The sequence below is a fragment of the Tribolium castaneum genome, chromosome 7, assembly GCF_031307605.1.
Source record: "Tribolium castaneum strain GA2 chromosome 7, icTriCast1.1, whole genome shotgun sequence".
Lineage (NCBI taxonomy): Eukaryota > Metazoa > Arthropoda > Insecta > Coleoptera > Tenebrionidae > Tribolium > Tribolium castaneum.
Window position 1 is genome coordinate 1855259 of NC_087400.1, and position 11914 is coordinate 1867172.

An 11914-nucleotide genomic window follows, 5' to 3' on the forward strand; every position below is an offset into this window, starting at 1 on the left:
TTACCGACTTTCTCTGCCAACTGATCGGGCTCCAATTTATTGGCAATAAGTTCCTCCCTTGTTGGTATATTAATCCCCATATAGCACGGATAGAGCAGGGGCGGACTGGCCACCCTAATGTGCACCTCGGTGGCCCCCGCATTCCTCAACAACTTAATAATCGGCCCAATTGTATTCCCCCTGACGATCGAATCGTCAATCAAAATCACCCGCTTCCCCTTCACGCTCCCCGACAGCGCCCCAAACTTCTTGGCGATGCTCAGCTGTCTCAGCCTGTTGCTGGGCTGGATGAAGGAACGGCCCACGTATCTGTTCTTGCACAGCACCTCTGCGAAGGAGATGCCGCTCTGTCGCGAGAATCCGTGTGCTGCTGCAGTGCCCGACTCTGGGACCGAGCTCACGATGTCGGCTTCCACCGGGTGCTCGATGGCCAGCTGGCGGCCGCATTGCATGCGCACGGCGTAGACCATCTGCCCCTCGAAGATGCTGTCCGCGCGTGCGAAGTACACGTATTCGAAGATGCAGAAGGCTTGGATTTTGTCTTCGGGGCGCTCGACGATGTCGATGGTGCGGATGCCGTGACGGGTCATTTCGATTATCTCGCCGGGGAAGACCTCGCGCACGTATTGGGCGCCGATGGAGAGGAAGCCGCAGGATTCCGACGAGACGACCCAGCCTTCGGCTTCGCGGCTGTCGTCGCAGTCGCCGTCGAGGGCTGCAATTTTTTTTTTGAATTTGAATTGTTTAGTAACTTTTATGTTGGATGATTTTTTATGTTGGCGACCGTGCATATTGTCAGTGGATGCTAAGAATATAAAATAATATATTATGACTAGAGTTTTAGAGCACGACGAGCGCAGCGAGGAGTGCCTTAACAGAGTTTTTTGTACCAAAAAATTAATTTAAAAATTTTGGGAATTTTGTGGCAGTTGGCAATATCTGAATTATAAAAATGGGTTTATTATCTAATCAGTAATCACTAATCCGAAAAATTGTCCACATTTCACGGCTTCACAAAAAGATCAGAAGAGAATTTTAAGAAAAATGTAGAAAAAAAAGTACAGAAAAAAATGAAAAATATCTACTAAAGAATCAATGGAAAAATTTAAAACGTAACTAGAAGAATTTTGAAAAGGCATGAGGATCGAAAATAATTGTAAAGAAGCATTTGATTCATAAAATTTATAAAAGAAGCTAGAAAAACTCTCTAAAACTGTAAAAAAAGCAGATAAGAATCTTAAAGAGAATTTAAAAAAATGTTTATAGTCTACAAAATAATTCCAAAGAAGAATTTACGCAAGTATTTATAAGTTAATCCAAAGATGGATTAATAAAATTATTTATAGAAAAGTACTTAGAAACAAAACTAAAAAATTACTACTCTTTGGAAAAATACTAAATTTTGAGAAAACGCAAAGTGTAATAATCTAAAAAAGAATTTGGAGAACGTAGAAGAAGCGTTTGTAAAATATTTTTGAGTACAGTCTACAAAATAATAATTCTATAGAAGAATGTAGAGAAGAATTTATGAAAGAATTTGAAGAAGAGTTTAGATCTAGAAGAAACTTAAGAAAAAATTAAATTTAAACATTTTTATGTTGGCGGCCCTTCACAGCGTCAGTAACAGGAAGTTTTGGCGAATTCTAACAATATTTGAAGAACTTAGAAGAAATAGGCATTTATTAAATGATTATTCGTACACCTAACCCGGCGCATCCACCAAATTTTCAGAGCAATAAATTGTTGTAATTAAGTAACAGTCAGCACAAGGCGAATAAAAAAATACAAGCAGATAGAGCATCAAATTCTAAATAATAGGAGATAAAAATAGTGCAAAAATTATATCATTCACTATATTTAAAAAAATTTCAAATTTCATATTTTTCAAAACGCTGCAAATACAGTTACAGATACAAGAAATTAGTGGAGATATGAAAATAATTGCAAATTAGCGTTTAGAGAAGAGTTTATAAAATAATTTAAAGATGGGTTTATTATTTAATCAGTAATCACTAATACAAAAAAGAGTCCACATTTCACAGCTTTACAAAAAGATCATAAGAGAATTTTAAGAAAAATGTAGAAAAAAGTACAGAAACAAATGAAAAATATCTACCAAAGAATGACTAAAAAAATTAAAAACGTAACTACAAGAGTTTTGAAAAGGCATACAGTAGAATTTACATGAGAATTTGTAGAATGTTTGTAAAAAATCATTAAGTACAGTCTTAATTATATAGAATAAATAAATGAATAAAAATAATTATACAGAAGAATCTAGAAAAGAATTTATGAAAGAAGCTGGAAATTCTGAGAGAATTCTAAACGAAGCTAGAGAGGAATTTTGAAAAGATGCAGAGGAATTTGGAGAATGTCGAAAAAATGTTAAAGCATAAAAGCAGTGTTTATAAAATAATTTTGAGTAAAGTATCAAAAATAATTGTAAAAAAGCATTTGACTCATAAAATTTATAAGAGAATCTAGAAAAACTTTAAACAAAAATGTAACAGAACATTAAAAAAAGCAGATGAACATTAAAAAAAGCAGATAAAAATCTAAAAGAGAATTAAAAAAAAACTTTATAGTCTACAAAATAATTCCAAAGATGGATTATTAAAATTATTTATAGAAAAGTACTTAGAAACAATGCTAAAAAATTATTAGTATTTGGAAAAATACTAAATTTTGAGAAGTGTAATCATCTAAAAAAAAATTTAATGTAAAACAAATTATCATTCAATTCAAAATTCAATTTTGAATAATAATTGAAAAACAATTATTAAGAAACATCTGGGGAAGAATTTATAAAAAAATCTAGAAAAAAAAGGATTTACAAAATAATGTTACGAAGAGTATAAAAAAATATGATAGAAGAATCTACAAAAATTGTAAACGAAAGTAGAGAAGATTTTTAAAAAAAAAATCTCAGAGTGACATCTTATATATAGAATTTGGAGAATATAGAAGTGATTATAAAATAATCTAAAAAAGAATACAAATTCCAGATGACGCAGAGTAAAAACTATGAAAAAATTTGGAGATTATTTACGTATTTATTTTTCTTCCACGTCGTTTTTTGTTACTATTAATTGCTTTGTTATGTTTCTAACATCGGTTAGAATTCATAAATGATTTCAAAGATAGTTTTATAAAATAAACACAAGCAATATTATAGAATAATCTGGAAAAATTCTAAACGAAATTACAGTCAGAATGGAATTTAAAAAAAAATTGGAGAATGTAGAAATGTTTGTAAAATAATTTTGAGTACAATCTACAAAATAATAATTCTATGGAAGAATGTAGAAAAAAATTTATGAAAGAATTTGAAGAAGAGTTTAGATCTAGAAGAAACTTAAGAAACTTAGAAAAACTCTAAACAAAACTGTAATAGAACATTAAAAAAAGCAGTTAAAAATCTAAAAAAATAAAATAAAAATATCTACAAAATAGTTCCAAAAATGGATTAATCAAATTATTTATAGAAGAGTACTCAGAAATAATGCTAAAAAATTACTAGTATTTGGAAAAATACTAAATTTTGAAAAGATGCAAATTGTAATTTAAAAGAGAATTTAAATGTAAAACAAATTATCATACAAGAATAAAAAGATCTAGAAAAAAATAAAAATAATCTAACGAAGAGTATAAAAACAATGTTATAGACGAATCTACAAGAACTATAAACGAAAGTAGAAGAAAAATTTGAAAAAATAAAATAAAATAAAGAATCATAGAAGAGATTATAAAATAAATAGATTTATAAAATAATCTAAAAAAGAATATAAATTCCAGATGATGCCGAGTAAAAACTACGAAAGAATTTAAAAAATATTTACGTATCTATTTTTCTTACACGTTATTTTTTGTTGTTATTAATTGCTTTTTTATGTTTCTAACATCGATTTTTATTTAAACTGGGCACAAAATTATAGTCATTTTACTAAAATCAGCAGTGGCGTTAGATTTTCATTTGTTTTTTTAAAAAACTTACGCTCATTTTGCGGCAACATCTTCCCCAAACACAGCGGCCTGTTCCCATAGGGGTCCCTGACGGCATAAATTTTATTCTTGAGCATAATCACAAGCGAGTAGCTCAGTGGTGCCAACTGCATCAAATGCTTGATCCTAGCCGGCCAGTCAGGCCCATTGGATTCGCCCTCTGGCGGGTTCAAGCACAACGCTTGCGTTATCAATTCGCTGTCAGAATGGGTGGACAAACCCACGCCGCGCCCCAAAACCATCTTCCTCAAGCTATCACAATTGACCAACTCGCCGTTATGGGCCACTGCAAGGGCCCCATGCTGGGTGTGCACCACGAAGGGCTGGCAGTTGACTTCTTCACTCGCCGCACTGGTGGAGTAACGCGTGTGTCCAATCCCTATGCTGCCTTTGAGCGTTCTGATCGCTTGGTCGTTGAAAATGTTGCTGATCAGGCCCATGCCTTTGACAATGTTGAAGTATTTCGAGCATTTGCCCTCGCTTGTGACGATTCCGGCGGACTCTTGGCCCCTGATACGAAAAAACTCATGACATGATATTCAAAATTGAGTTGGTAGCATTGCTGTTGCCAACTTGATTTCCAAGCTACTGACCTGTGCTGGAGGGCGACGAGGCCCCAGCATATAATTTGTGAGATTTCTAGTGTTGTGGGCCATTCGCCACATCCTATGGCCCCGAAAACACCACATTCGTGGGTTAGGCCTGAGGTGACAGCACCACGACCTTTTCGTTTCTCGATTTCGAAATTTCTCATTTCGCATGCTAGGGAGGCGGATTCGGGGTGCTCGCAGGGTTTGGTCTCGGTTTCTGACATTTTTAAATTCTGTGGAAAAAAAATTTTTTCTTATTTTTTTGAGTTTTTTTAAATGTATGTAATAAAAGTCAAGTTGGCGCTTTTATGTTAGTTCGGGTTCTTCGTAACAGCTCGTGTCACTTCGTGACTCGTGTTCAAGTATTCATGTAAAAAAATGCTCAAAAACTACTGTTTAAAAAAAATAATAAAATCTAGTTGTATGGTATCAAAAACTGTCATTGTTATGTCAAAAAGCAGCAAATAAAAAAAATATGGCCAATATTTTTTCAAGTATTATTCATATCTGTTAAGTAATTAAATCATTCAATTTATTATTTAATTATCTTTTTTAATTTTTTAAATTGGCTCATAAATAAAAACTCTACAGCACCTACAGTTTTTTTTTCATTCGTTTAGCTGTAATCAAAATAAACATATGTCTTGGGAGGCTTTTTTTTAAGAATAATAAATTGAAAACTTTTTTTTTTTGAAAAAATACAAAATACGTGTCACTTAATTTTTAATTAATTCTTTATTTTTTTAATAATTTTGGTTAAAACTTCATCCCGCTATTGTCTTTTGTTTTCGAGTTATATCTTAAAAGATTAATATATTTTTTATTATAAAGGATTCACGTTTGAAACAAAGACATTATACAGGCACTTTTTTGCAGAGAATTTAGTAATGTTATCAGTGATTTTTTTTAATCATTCGTTTAGCTGTAATAACATAAAGTTGTATTTTTTTAAATGAGAATCATAGTTGGCTATGACATTTTCCAAAAGCTTATTTTTTCTGAACTCAAAACAATATAAATATAGTTTGATATTTTTATATATTTTTGATAAAAATATATTTAAAATATTTGAAAGTAGTTGGCCATGGAAAAATTATTTCACATAAAAAGTGTGAATAATCTAGAAATTTTGTGAACGGTTATTAAAGTAAAAAATGTGAAATTATAAAAATAAGTTAAAGTTATTTTTAATTGAACAAATATACGAGCGTCGCAGATTTTAATTACATAAAAAATGTGCAGACAATTGCAAACGATGTGTCACTACCACTAGATGACACTTTTTTATGATTTAGTGCAATAGAGGTGACCTTGATAATGTTGTGTATTTTTTTACCGCAGATGGAATTTGATTTTGGTGTTTGATTGACATTTTTTTGTAAAATAAAATTTTATTGATACGCAATCATACAATTAATAAGATTTTTCTTCTTCCGACATTTCATCTTTAAAATTGGAAAATAGAATGACAACGTAAGCTTGCCATTTTAAATATAAAAACAAATAATTTTTATTAATTGCAAAAATTTGATATAATAAAAATTTATTAAGCCGTTATTGAATTAATTAGGGTTTAAAAAATCATTAAATTATATATACTTGTTGGTAATACAATTTTCATAGTTTTAATTAAAAATCCAAAATTTTTTCATGGCCTACTATAAAGAAAAAGCGAAATGTTTTTTTCTTAAATATTTAAAATTAATGTATTACACAAATAGACATATCAAATCAGAAAAAAATAAGCTTTTCAAAAATGTCACAGCCAACTATGATTCCTAATTAAAAAAATACAACTTTATGTTATCACAGTTAAATGAATGGTTGAAAAAAATCGCTGATAACGTTATTAGATTCTTTGAAAAAAGTGCCTATATAATGTCTTTATTTTAAATGTATATCTTTTATAATAAGGAAGATATGTTTTTTTTAAGATTTCGCTGTTGTATTACATAATAGTGAAAAAAAAGGGTTTAATCATCAAGTATTTATCTGTAATTTTTTTCTTCAAGATTAAATTTACTACGGTTTAATTATTAAACAATGTGTAAACTAATAACGAATTTATACGAGAATAAGAGTAAAAACAAGTTAAATATGAGCATTTTATTCTTTGTTACAATCTATAATTTTTAAACCGGTTACTAGATATGGTCAAAAAAAATAATACAAAATATTTGCTATTGATTCATCAATCATCAGTTTATCACTGATCACTGGACGATAATTAATTTTTGAATAATTAAAATAATTAGCAATGCAAATAGGCTGAAGTCACTCAACTGTTTTTTGTGACCCGCGGTCTTAGTAGTCTCTGACTGACACAATTAATAAAAAAAAGGCACTCAATCTAGACCATTTGATAATTTTTTCCTATTAAAATTGATAATAATACGTAATTTTTCCGTAAAAATTGGAATAAAAGAAAAAAGACAAGCTTTTTCGCACGAAACTGGACCCGTGTTGCCAACAGTCGCGAAATCTAATCCGGGGAATCACACACTCAGCATAACAAGTGATTCAACCGAAGCAAATTAATTAAAATGCAACATGAATGCGATATTGTTTTATATTGACAAAAATACGAAATAAGGCACCCGACCTAAGCGATAACCCCAGTTTGGCTCAACAATTATGAAACGACTTATCACATTTCATCATTTCCACGATAATTAATTTACGCAACGTATTTTTACGACGTGAAAAACACAAGAAAATCGACGCAAACGGACACACTAACACCTTTTTTCACTAATAATTATAATTAAATTTCAGTAATGAATGTGGACGCATCCTTAGCCACTTCCCGGTTTTGTACACCCCTGCCCCGGCTAATTAACCAATCAAATGACAACATTCCGGCGACCCTTATTTTTTTTCCAAAAATTTGAAAACGAATTACTTGACTCACCTTATGATAACTTCTTCGGATAGTCTTAACACTTGATTAAATTAAAGAATCACGTAAAACAGCTGAAGCGTTCTTTTTATGCAACCACGTGGTGCCCCATCCCCCCACTCCCACACTTGGGAAGGCTTGCAAAATGTGGAAACAGCCACAAGAAGACGAAAAATCGAGACAAACAAGACCAAATGATGAAAGAAACTTATCATTTTTAGGACGTCACCGATTGGCACCCCTGGTAACACAAAACTCCCAACTTGGGGGAGAAAAATCAGGTGATTACGCCACACTTAGACCTTGAATCTTTTGCCAAAAACAATTTAATTATGAAATTAATAAATTGACCAATACTTTCGATTAGCATCTATTAGTAGTACGCGTGCGCACGAATCATCTACGATTTATAAAAACAAACAACGGTCGCTTTTCGTCCTCTTGCACGTTTTCTGCAAGAATTGTGTTTTTGTTGCCATGGCGACGGTCAAACAGGGTGAGTTTGTTTGGGGTTTTTTGTTCTAAATTCACTCACAATCAACAGGTTATTGTCAAGGGTGTCCAAAACCCGACCCGTGAGCCCTGTTTTTATATAAATTTTTTTCAGTCGGTGACTACAAATTGGGGGCCCTCATCATCGAGGGCAAGACCAAGCAAGTGTACGAGTTGCCGGGATCCCCCGATTTGTGCCTTTTGCTGAATAAGGACCGGATCACGGCAGGCGATGGCGTCAAAGCGCACGATCTGGCGGGAAAGGCGGCAATTTCGAATAAGACAAATGGAAAAGTTTTCGAAATTTTAAATTCAGTCGGGGTGAAAACTTCGTTCGTTAAAGCCGCCTCTGATGTGGCTTTTATTTCGAAAAAGTGTGAGATGATCCCCATTGAGTGGGTGACAAGGCGTCTGGCGACTGGTTCCTTCCTGAAGCGGAATCCGGGGGTTCCCGAGGGATACAGGTTTTTCCCCCCGAAACACGAGACTTTTTTCAAAGATGACGCAAACCACGACCCCCAATGGTCCAGCGAGCAGATTATCTCGGCGAAGTTCAAGGTCAATGGCTTGGAGATTGGTAAATGGTGTTTTTATCAGTGGTTTAAATTAAAATTTATGTTTTGGATTTTTCTTAATGGAAGTTTTTGTTACACAGGGCCCACTGAGGTTGATATCATGACGCGGATGTCGATTTTGGTTTTTGAAATTTTGGAAAAAGTCTGGGCGTCTAGAAATTGCGCTCTTATCGATATGAAAATAGAATTCGGTGTCGACAAATCAGGTGAGATTGTAAAAATGTTAGCGTATGACGCGAGTTCAAGAGTTTATCGCGCCTGTTGGCTTTTTTCCAGAAAGATTGTTTGTTTGGGAAAGAATGAACGATAATTTATGTGAAATCAGAGCATCAGTAATTATTCTAGCTCGAAAAAACATATTTGTGTCAGAGTTTTGCAATTGTTTTTTTCTTACATACGGAAAAACATGATGAAATTGCTTCTGACCCGACCTTTTAAACGAAATCATCAACAGAGTGATTTTTATGAAAACTAAATTATAATTAAATATATAACGAAGGCGTTAACAAATTTTTTTTTCGTGTATTTATCATTTATCAAGATATCGAAATGAATCAAATGGCACTGTCAAAGTGCACGTTTTAAAATTATTTTGCCCTATACAGGGTGTTTCATTTTTACAGTGCAGCCTGTAACATAGTTTTTTTAAATGGCATCCCTGTATATTTGTACATGTTTAAATGTGCACTTTTTAGGCTTTATAAATCAGTTTAGTTTTTGCAATTTGCTTTAACCGTTCAGAAGTTATTTAATTTTTTCTACAATTTACTGCGTCTGCAGGCACATTATTAAAAAATCGCAGTGTGCTTGGTTTTCAAGATATTGAGTTGGGATTTTGTCTGTGTGTAAACAACTGTCGGGGGTATCTTTCGGCGACAAGACTGTCCATTTGCATTGTAGCATTACCATGCTGTGACACATTCATTTTGGTAAACTTTGAAGGACCATAACTTGATTTTTTCAAATAGCACCCTCTGTATTTTATTACTGAGTATTATTGAGTATCTTATTTTACATCTTTTTCACCTCTTAATTTTTTTTCCTAAAGTTAATAGTTTCGGAGATTTTTCTGAAAAATGCACTTAAAATTCCTTGGGTATCAACGTAGTGTGCCATGTAAAACAATATATTCTGACATAACAACATCAGGCGTTTTTTGTACGTGACGTCTTGATTTTGTTGTGAAAATGAATTTTTCATGTAAATTGCATACACACCGAGATATAAACTTTAATTAAAAAAAAAATCATTAAATAAAAATGAAAAAAAACGACGGCACTACTCGAGAAAATATAAGAAAGAATTAAAAAAACAATTTGTAGAATTGATCAAGTCACCTTAGAAGCGGTGAATTTTTAAAAAGAATTGACCAATGTATTACTTTATTGCTTAAGAATGCCGTCATTTTAAACAGTTTTATAACTGCAAGTAATATGTTATCGCTGTTGATTTGTTATACCTCGGTTTTTTTATTTCCTTATTTCTTCATTGCAAATTTCTGTCATTTTTATTTAATAATTTCTTGTCAAAGTTTTATTAAAATTTATGTGTAGATGATGTATTTTACGCGAAAAATTCATTTTCACAATAAAATCAAAACGTGACGTACTATAAATGCCATTTTGATAATAGTATGTCAAAACGTATTGTTTTTCATAGCACGCTACATTAGTATCCAAGAGATTTTGTGTGCATTTTTCAGAAAAACCGAATTATCTCCTTAACTATCAACTTTTGGAAAAAAAATAAAGAGGTAAAAAATATGTAAAATAAGACGCTGAATAATAATTAGTAATAAAATACAGGTAGTGCTATTTAAAAAAATCAAGTTATGGTCCTTCAAAATTTACCAAAATGAATGTGTCACAGCAAGGTGATGCTACAATGCAAATGTATGGTCTTGTCACCAAAAAATACCTCAGACATTTGTTTACCTACGGACAAAGTCCCCACTTGATATCCCAAAAACCAAGGCCACTGCGATTTTTTAATAATGTGCCTGCAGACGCACGAAATTGTAGAAAAAATTAAATAACTTCTAAACCGTTAAAGTAAATTGCAAAAACTAAACTGATTTATACAGCCTAAAAAGTGCACATTTAAATATGTACAAATATACAGGGGTGCCATCTCGAAATTAATTAAAAAAAAAAATCAAACATTTATAAGCGTTTGCAAGATATGACTTGTCCGGTCAGGTAAAAAACTATGGTTCACTGATTTAGATAATGTATTTTTTAAATGTCATGTTGGCAGTGAAAAAAAAAACAAAAAATTTAAGTTACTTTTTTTACCAATAATAAGACAATAAAAATATAACCAAAAAAAAAAAAACGAAAAAAAAACACAAACATAAGACATAAGAAAAATGTTCATATTACCGTATTCAGGGGAAATCCTCGTGGCCGACGTCATCGACTCGGACAGCTGGCGGCTGTGGCCCTCCGGGGACAAGCGCCTCATGGTCGACAAGCAAGTCTACCGTAACCTCACCACCGTCACCTCCTCCGACCTGGACACCGTCAAGCGCAACTTCGAGTGGATCGTCGACCAGCTGGACCACCTCGCCCCGCCCAACGACCACCTGGTGGTCATCCTCATGGGCAGCCCCTCGGACGCCGACCACTGCAAAACCATCCAGAAACACTGCGAAAAACTCGGTCTCAACACCGAACTGCGCGTCACCTCGGCACACAAAGGCACAGAAGAAACGATCAAAATTATCAGATATTACGAGTCTCTCCCTCTGAAGGTCGTTTTTATCGCAGTGGCGGGCCGGTCCAACGGCTTGGGACCAGTGGTTTCGGGGAATTCCCCGTTCCCGGTCATTAACTGTCCCCCACTTAAGGCCGAAAATGTGGACAGGGACGTGTGGTCCAGCTTGAATGTGCCCTCGGGGCTGGGGTGCAGTACGGTCCTGTATCCCGAAGCTGCCGCCTTAAGTGCGGCCAATATTATCGGGCTGGGAAATTATGTGGTCTGGAGTAGGCTGAGAGTGAGACAGTTGGATAATTATGTCACTCTGGCCAAGGCTGATAAGGGGGTGAAGAATAATTGAACAAATGCCATTTTTTATTTCGTGTTTTATTTAAAAAAATACATAAAAAGTAATAATAATAATATAAAGACTAATTTAATAATAAAAGGAAAAATTGGTTAAATTTAAAAAAATTCATAACTAAAAAACTATTGAGAATTTGGTAATTTTCTCGATGCCAATCGATTCCTTGGATCATTTTGCATGGGTAGGGATGAAAATAGTTCCACTTTTTAGAATAGTTTAGCCGAAAATAAAAAAAAATAAAAATTTTTAAACTCACACTAGCAAAGTTTTATGGACTTTTATATGTCTTAAC

At 33.2% G+C, this 11914-nt stretch overlaps 2 protein-coding genes across 4 annotated transcripts in view; one reads left to right on the plus strand and one right to left on the minus strand.

The window, feature by feature from the left end:
• Positions 1 to 7642, minus strand: part of LOC656545 (amidophosphoribosyltransferase) — a 55186-nt gene extending 47544 nt beyond the window's left edge. For both annotated transcript variants that reach the window (XM_008200879.3, XM_064357954.1), the window contains exons 1-4: positions 7504 to 7642; positions 4596 to 4825; positions 3995 to 4512; positions 5 to 715 (exon numbers count right to left, since the gene is read on the minus strand). In XM_008200879.3, the coding sequence (XP_008199101.1) occupies positions 5 to 715; positions 3995 to 4512; positions 4596 to 4816 (1450 nt within the window). In that variant the 5' untranslated portion in view covers positions 4817 to 4825; positions 7504 to 7642. The remainder of the gene's footprint in view (positions 1 to 4; positions 716 to 3994; positions 4513 to 4595; positions 4826 to 7503) is intronic.
• Paics (PAICS bifunctional enzyme) lies at positions 7637 to 11633 on the plus strand. 2 transcript variants are annotated; one of them, XM_961339.5, is made up of 5 exons: positions 7637 to 7772; positions 7859 to 7987; positions 8099 to 8560; positions 8639 to 8764; positions 10949 to 11633. In XM_961339.5, the coding sequence occupies exons 1-5, from the start codon at positions 7637 to 7639 to the stop codon at positions 11614 to 11616; spliced, it is 1521 nt and encodes a 506-aa protein (XP_966432.2). In that variant the 3' UTR covers positions 11617 to 11633. The 2 variants fall into 2 exon arrangements, with proteins under 2 accessions (XP_966432.2, XP_008199103.1); XM_008200881.3 differs by lacking the exon at positions 7859 to 7987.
• The last annotated feature ends 281 nt before the right edge of the window (positions 11634 to 11914 follow it).